The following is an 8,523-nucleotide window of genomic DNA, read 5'->3' on the forward strand; positions in this document are numbered from 1 at the left end:
GATGCCGGGAAGTAAAGCGTCGTCTCCAAAGATGCCGGGAAGTAAAGCGTCGTCTCCAAAGGCGCCGGGAAGTAAAGCGTCGTCTCCAAAGATGCCGGGAAGTAAAGCGTCGTCTCCAAAGGCGCCGGGAAGTAAAGCGTCGTCTCCAAAGGCGCCGGGAAGTCGAGCGGCTCCAAAGGCGCCGGATCAAAGGAAGTGTCGGATCCGATGTACCTCATAAAGTTGCTGCCGAGTCTTTGCAGGATTAAAGATTCAGGCGACTGCATATGAAATAAATATAAAAGTAATTATATTAACTTCATTTTGGTATTTCTGAATGGATCTGAATCAACTTTGATGCCGAGTTGTCTTGCAGGCGGGATTATAACCACAACCTAGCAACAAGCGTACAAAGTGCAAAGTTTTTATTGAAAGTTAAATATCTCAAAAACTGTAATAATTGGCATAATAAGGTGCCACTCGGGCCGAGTGTTTGAAAGTTTGAACAATGTCTCTATACGATACGCCAAGTTCGGACAAATTTTCGCAATTTTTTTTTTTCACTTTTTGACGTCTAGCGTTGCCACGGTAACACTTTTGACTGAGAAAAGTAATGCCCATCGAGGCAACGATGGAGACGCATCCAATTATGTATGGCATGCATGGGTGCAACGTTACGGTTCGGGCTGCATTAACGGACGAAAAAAGCGTGCAGAATAATAATAATAAGAAAAGCGAAAACTTTTCTGGATACTAATATATCGCCTTAATTTTTCAGGTTTTCTCAGGCGTGTTTTATTTTTGGGGATTTTTTTCTTCCATATCTTCTTTTTTCTTCTTCTACGGGATTTTTGCGACTTTAGCTTGTTAGCAAAATGCTAGCAACATTGCCTTTGGGTCGTTTCGGACGATTGCAATATGGCCGCAACTTTAGCTTGTTAGAAAAATGCTAGCAACATTGCCTTTGGGCTATTTTGAACGATTGCAATATGGCCGCAACTTTAGCTTGTTAGCAAAATGCTAGCAAATTGCCAGCACTTGGCATGGTCATAATTCTGGTCGTTGTGTCCTGGTCCAACATGTCTCTGCTAACCGCTAACCTTGTCCTCCGTCCGCAGGTCTGGCCCGGTTCTTCCACAACGGGGTGCGTCTGCGTGAGGACGCCGTGCTAGCTAGCATCCACAAGGTGCAGCGGATCCTGCGCTGGTTCGATTCCCAGCAGCAGCTAGCCTTCTACGCTAGCTCGCTGCTGTTTGTCTACGAGGGCCTGCCGTCCTCCGGTACCGGTCCTGGACCCGGGACCGCCGTGACCCCGGCGGGCGACCAGAACCCGGTCCAGGACCGGGAGGAAGTGGCCGAGTTCAACAACAACATCGAGACGCTGACGGCGGCGCCGCCGTCGTGGGACTGCAGCCGCGCCGCCGCCGTCGTCTACGCCAACAACAGGAAGTGCGGCGACCAACACTGCAGGGAGGGAAACCGGCCGGCGCACGAGAACCGGAACCTTCCGCCGCCGCCGGCGGAGGCTACGGACGCCGCCGCGGCGGAGAGGCTAGCGGGGCGGGAACGGAGGGACGAGCCGGGAGCCGCCGACGTGGAGGTGAAGATGATCGACTTCGCCCACGTGTTCCCCAGCGACCGGCGCGACGGCGGCTACGTGTTCGGCCTTAAGCACCTGCTGACGGTGCTGGAGCAGATCCTGTGCGACGCGGCACAGGTTCCAGCGCCGACCGAACCGCCCAGTGAGCCGCTAACCCGCTAGTTCCTCCTAGCGGGGAACTCTGAACCCCGACGGAGAACTAAAACTCTTTTGTTTCCGTCGGTGAGCCGAGTCCCTGAACGCAGCATCTCCACGACGTCCCCGACGCCACTGGAAGCTTCTCTTTGACCCGGCGGAGTCGCCGTGGCAACCGACGGAGTCGCCGTGGCAACCGACTCCCAGGGTTCCCGGCGGAGCGACGCCCAGAACTGGAAGTTTCTTCATCTCTTTCCCTCCATCGTTAGCCGCCGTTAGCCCTGGTGTCGCCGGTTCCAGGATCTTCTCTCCGGTTCCCAGGAACTGTTTTAAAGTGCATTTCCACTCGGTTTTTACCAGAACTTTCCACTAAATGTTGAGCGGGAAAATTTAAAATTTAAAAATTTTAAATTTTAAATTTTAAATTTTAAAATTTTAAATGTTTAAATTTGAAATTTTTAAATTTTCAGTATCTGAAAATATTCAGATACTGAAATCTGTTCTGAATTTAGGGGAATTAACTAGGAAAAAAAAGGAAATTTGTGGCTTGTAATCTTTTACAGAAAGTCGTGGATTAATTATGATTGAGATTATTATTTTTAATCAATGGTTCCAATAACATTCAGTTGATTCTGGACAAATGGAAAGTAGAAATTTAACTCAAATAATTTTAACCAAAATTGCTTAAATAAGATTTTCATTAAAAAAAATAAATGAATAAATTAAAAAAAAAAAAAATCATAAAAAATTCCAATGTGGAAATCTGTTCAGAATTTCAGGGAATTATCTACAAAAAAAAGGAAATTTTTAGTTCGTAATCATTTACAGAAAGTCGAGATTAAAAAATAAATCAATGGTTCCAGTAACATTCGGCTGATTCTGGACAAATTTAACCCCAAATAATTTTACCCAAAATTAGATTTTAATTTTTAAGACACATTTATGAATTGTGAAAGATTACAAGACCAGAATTTCCTGTTTATTCCCGTTAACTTTAATGAAAAGTTGTGGAGTTTGAAAAAGAGCGGGACTTTAAACCCGACGGCCCCGCCCCCTCCCGTGGCCCCGCCCCCTCCCGTGGCCCCGCCCCCTCCCAACTCTTAACTGGATCTGATTGGCCGGTGTTTCCGGCCGCGGGACCAGGACCGGGTCTAGTCCGGGTTCTGGTTCCAGCAGGTTTAAACTCAGGTATTTACTGGACTCTCTCTCTCAACGACGATCCTGATGCTGTACAGAAGTTTTATAACAATTACTGATGAATTATCTCTGATTATCTCAAAGTTTTTATTTACTAAGACTCTGGTTTACTGTTTCCTTCTTGTTTTCAAGCCGTTTTTTATTTAGTTTTATTGTTGCCGACCCGACGGTTCCAGGAAACGGGATCATCTCTGACGTCGCGCTGGCGCCGCGATCGCGTTAGCGCCGCCATGTCACGATCTCGTTAGCGCCGCGACCACAACCTCGTTAGCGCCGCCATCTCACCATCTCGTTAGCGCCGCGACCTCGTTAGCGCCGCAACCTCGTTAGCGCCGCGACCGCAGCCTTGTTAGCGCCGCCATCTCACAACCTCGTTAGCGTCGCAGCATCGTTAGCGCCGCAACCTCGGTCCGACCTCGGCGCCGCCATCTCGCTACTACCGCTCAAGATCTTGTTAGCGCCGCCATCTCACGATCTCGCTAGCACCGCAGCATCATTAGCGCTGCCATCTCACGATCTCGCTAGTGCCGCAGCCTTGTTAGCGCCGCAGCATCGTTAGCGCCGCCATCTCACAATCTCACTAGCGCCGCAGCATCATTAGCGCAGCGACCTCGGCGCCGCGATCTCAAGATCTCGTTAGCCCCGCCATCTCACGATCTCGCTAGCGCCGCAGCATCGTTAGCGCTGCCATCTCAAGCTCTCGTTAGCGCCGCTAGCGCCTCCGTCAGACCCCAGTGCCATTTTTTTGTAGAATCAGCGAGTGAATTTGATGATTTTTTTTTTGTGATTTTTAACTCGTAACCAACGGTTTAATTCGGAGTCGGAGTCGGGGGCGTAGCCTTCCCCTCCGACACGTTTAGGACATTATTATTATTATTATTATTATTATTTAGTTTTCTACAGAAGTTCCTCGTCGCGCCTGCGACGCGCTAACGTGAAATTAGTTGATAAACTGTTTAACATTTTACTAAAAGGATTTATGCTGCTTTTCTAATCGTTGGTTGAAGGAAAGAGACGGAAAGAAACTAAATCTTGTGTGTGTGCGTGTGTGTGCGTGTGTGTGTGCGTGTGTGTGTGCGCGCGTGTGTGCGCGTGTGCGTGTGTCGTCTTCAGGAGCTAAACTACTAAATTACTACGAGGGTTGTAGCTCTAGCTAGCTAGTGTGACCCGCCTAGCGGAGGCCGGCGGGAATGACGATGGCGTCGGATACGTTAGATAATTATCGCTAACTCTCCTCCTCTGATCCGCCTAGCCTCCACTACGATAGTTTAGCCTAGCTAGTTAGCCTCCGCTACGCTACGACGGGTTGGTGTCGTTGTTCGGCCCGGGACGTTTTCCAGCGCCGACCTGGAACGCTAACTCCGTTTCTGCGGTTTGTTGTTTCAGTAGCGCGGTGGCTCCACCTAGAGGCCTGGAGGAGGAATTAGTGGAGCTGCAGTTCCCTATGTTCGTTCGTTCCAGCGTTCGATCGTTCGTTCGTTCGATCGATCAATCCTTCGATTGATCGTTCGATTGATCGTTCGTTCGATTGATCGTTCGTTCGATCGATCGTTCGACCGTTTGATCGATCGGCCGTTTGATCGATCGGCCGTTTGATCGATCGACCGTTTGATCGATCGTTCGATCCTTCGATTGATCGTTCGTTTGATCGATCGTTCCTTCGATTGATCGTTTGTTCGTCCGATCGATCCTTCGTTCGATCCTTCGATTGATCGTCCGATCGTTCGTTCGTCCGATCAATCCTTCGATTGATCGTTCGATTGATCGTTCGTTCGATCGATCGTTCGACCGTTTGATCGATCGGCTGTTTGATCGATCGGCCGTTTGATCGATCGGCCGTTTGATCGATCGGCCGTTCGTTCGATCCTTCGATTGATCGTTCGTTTGATCGATCGTTCCTTCGATTGATCGTTTGTTCATCCGATCGATCCTTCGTTCGATTGATCCTTCGATTGATCGTTCGATCGATCCTTCGATTGATCGTTCGATCGATCCTTCGATTGATCGTTCGATCGATCCTTCGATTGATCGTTCGACCGTTTGATCGATCGGCCGTTTGATCCTTCGATTGATCGTCCGATCGTTCGACCGTTTGATCGATCGGCCGTTTGATCGATCGACCGTTCGATCCTTAGATTGATCGTTCGTTTGATCAATCGTTCCTTCGATTGATCGTTTGTTCGTCCGATCGATCCTTCGTTCGATTGATCGTTCGATCCTTCGATTGATCGTTCGTTTGTTCGATCGATCTTTTGATCGATAGTTCGTTCGTTCGATCCTTCGATTGATCGTTCAATCGTTCGTTTGATCGATCGTCCGATGGTTCGATCGTTCCAGCGTTTGTTCGTTCCAGTGCAGGACCAGAACCGGGTCCGTTCTGGTTCCTACGTCGTGAACTTTAACCCCCGCGGCTCCGTGATAATCTGACTAATGTGATTTGAGGATGTAACTGTAAACAGATTTTAATCTCTGATTATTTTAACCTGGATGAGGTTTTTAGCCTCCGTTTGTGCCGACCTGGAGTTCCAGAGTTCTGTTTGGACCTGAAGAACTCTACAGAACTCTGCAGAGTTCTGCAGAGTTCTGCAGAGTTCTGCAGAGTTCTGCAGAGTTCTGCAGAGTTCTGCAGAGTTCTGCAGAGTTCTGCAGAGTTCTGCAGAGTTCTGCAGAGTTCTGCAGAGTTCTGCAGAGTTCTGCAGAGTTCTGCAGAGTTCTGCAGCTCCAACCATAACCTGGATGGAACAGTAACCTGATCTTTTGTAACATGATGACGTGTATATCGGTTTAATCTTACAGGACAGAGTAAAATATTATAGACTATAAAATGTTCCTTTTATTGTTTTGTTTTCCAATAAAATCCATCTTTGGTTTGAATTTCATCAGAGTCCTGGTTTTTATTCATGAGAGACGGGAGGTTTTACACTACATTTTACACGACGTTTTACGTTTTACACGACGTTTTACACAACGTCCCACAATCACACGGTGGTCAGTGTTAGCTAAGATCTGGCCTGGATAAGAAATAGATTATATATATATATATATATACATACATACATACATACATACATACATACATACATAATGTGTAATGTCCTTTGTTCACGTGTATTAAAGAGGAAAGACATAAGCCACCGGTTTAGAGGATCAGTTGCTGCTTCGACCTAAACCAGGGTGTCAAATGTGCGGGCCGCGAGAAGTTTCCAACGAAAAAACGAAATGTTAATTTACTAAAAAGGAAGACATAAATAATTGCCATGAATCGCAGCATATCCCATAATATATTTCTTCTACAAATCCATCGTTATTCCACAAAGAGCAGTTTGACATTTTTTTAGTTTTCTAGAATGCATTTGCCGATTTTATTTCTTTGCAGACGGTCGTTTATTTTTTACTATTATATATTTTCGCAGGAAAAATATCACTGCTAAAAAAGATGATAGAAGATATTTATTCAGAGAATTTCAGTTTTGAATACGAGGATAGTGACAAAGTAAAACAGTTAAAAAAGAAGTGCTGACTTTTTCGGCACACTGGCGTAAATATCCGCGCCAATTTTTAAAAATAAATACACTTATTGTACTGGAAAAATCTCTAAATCACAAAGAAAAACACTCTTAGATGTAATAAGAAAGATTTAGCTTTTAATTAAATTTCCTATAAAAAAGCGAAATATTAAAAAAACACTTGTTTCTGTTTATCTTTGTAAAATTATATTAAAAGTATCTTACATAATTTGAAAAAAATTTTCTGAGTGTAAACAAAGTGCATATTTCCTTTTTAAAATGAACTAAACTGATATTGGATTACATAACAATAGTAAAAAAAAAAAAAGAATTAGAAAAAACATTTTTTGCACGGTTTTTGTTATTTTCAGTGTGCGGCCCACGAGAAAAAAATTGGTAAAATCCGGGCCGCCAAGCAAAATGAGTTTGACACCCCTGACCCAAACAGACTTCGTCCTTCAGTCCAAGTTCATGAGAGGAAAAATCTCCCAACATTCAGACCGACTCCCCGGGAGGAAACATCCGTTTAAGGAGGATAAAGATTGTTCGTCTCTGAGAAAAGATCAACCAAACCCACTTACACCCATGAAAAAGGTTTATTACATCAGTTCAGAAGTGAAGAGATGCATTTCTTTACAACTTTGACCAAAATATAAATTTACAATCCAAATGTCTATATATGAAGGCTTTTTAATTTTTAATTTAAATGGGAATGAAATATGTCATTCATTAATTAGATGTGTATGTGTTGTATTTTAATTAATTGGCATTTAATTCTAATTTTAATGAATGACATGTAATTAATGAATTATATATTTAATTCCCATTTTAATTAATTCATTTCTAAGTATTTATTTAATTTTGGCACAAAAAATCCTCCACGATAAAAACAAAATAACTTTTACTGTCAGCTGACAGCGGTCACCTGACAGTAACCGAGGCCTCTGATTGGCCGGCGGCTCGGCAGCAGTAAGTTTTTTATTGAAAGATAAACAGCAAACATACAGTCCACCACCAGGGGGCGACACACACTTAGCGGCGGAAAATCAGGACACTATGAACTAGAAATACATGAAAAAGAGACACAAACTTACAGAAATACATGAAAAAGAGACACAAACTTACAGAAATACATGAAAAAGAGGCACAAACTTACAGAAATACATGAAAAAGAGGCACAAACTTACAGAAATACATGAAAAAGAGAAACAAACTTACAGAAATACATGAAAAAGAGACACAAACTTACAGAAATACATGAAAGAGACACAAACTTACAGAAATACATGAAAAAGAGACACAAACTTACAGAAATACATGAAAAAGAGACACAAACTTACAGAAATACATGAAAAAGAGGCACAAACTTACAGAAATACATGAAAAAGAGGCACAAACTTACAGAAATACATGAAAAAGAGAAACAAACTTACAGAAATACATGAAAAAGAGACACAAACTTACAGAAATACATGAAAGAGACACAAACTTACAGAAATACATGAAAAAGAGACACAAACTTACAGAAATACATGAAAAAGAGACACAAACTTACAGAAATACATGAAAAAGAGACACAAACTTACAGAAATACATGAAAAAGAGACACAAACTTACAGAAATACATGAAAAAGAGAGACAAACTTACAGAAATACATACAGAAATACATGAAAAAGAGACACAAACTTACAGAAATACATGAAAAAGAAACACAAACTTACAGAAATACATGAAAAACAGACACAAACTTACAGAAATACATGAAAAAGAGACACAAACTTACAGAAATACATGAAAAAGAAACACAAACTTACAGAAATACATGAAAAAGAGGCACAAACTTAAGGCCTTGACGGCCTTTGATTGGTGGACAGACTAATAGTTCTAATATATTGTTGGTAAAAATAAAAAAAAGAGGCTTTTGATTAATATACCAGGATTTGTGAATAAACCATTTTGACAATAATATAATCATATAATCAATAATAGTCATCCAAATAATTACTTGAGTAAAAGTAAAAAAGTACTTGGTGAAAAAACTACTCAAGTACTGAGTAACTGTTGAGTAAAGTCTGATTTATTTTTTTAACACAACCATTCAAACA

General features: G+C 42.8%; 1 protein-coding gene across 1 annotated transcript in view; it reads left to right on the top strand.

Annotated features, from left to right (window-relative positions):
* The window catches only part of LOC133419847 (inositol polyphosphate multikinase-like), a 45,617-nt gene extending 39,827 nt beyond the window's left edge, over positions 1 to 5,790 (top strand). Inside the window, exon 6 of the mRNA XM_061709309.1 lies at positions 1,098 to 5,790. Coding sequence (XP_061565293.1) covers positions 1,098 to 1,741 — 644 coding nt within the window. The 3' untranslated portion in view covers positions 1,742 to 5,790. The remainder of the gene's footprint in view (positions 1 to 1,097) is intronic.
* Positions 5,791 to 8,523: the final 2,733 nt, after the last annotated feature.

Source organism: Cololabis saira, chromosome 19 (genome assembly GCF_033807715.1).
Source record: "Cololabis saira isolate AMF1-May2022 chromosome 19, fColSai1.1, whole genome shotgun sequence".
NCBI classification, from domain to species: Eukaryota; Metazoa; Chordata; class Actinopteri; order Beloniformes; family Belonidae; genus Cololabis; species Cololabis saira.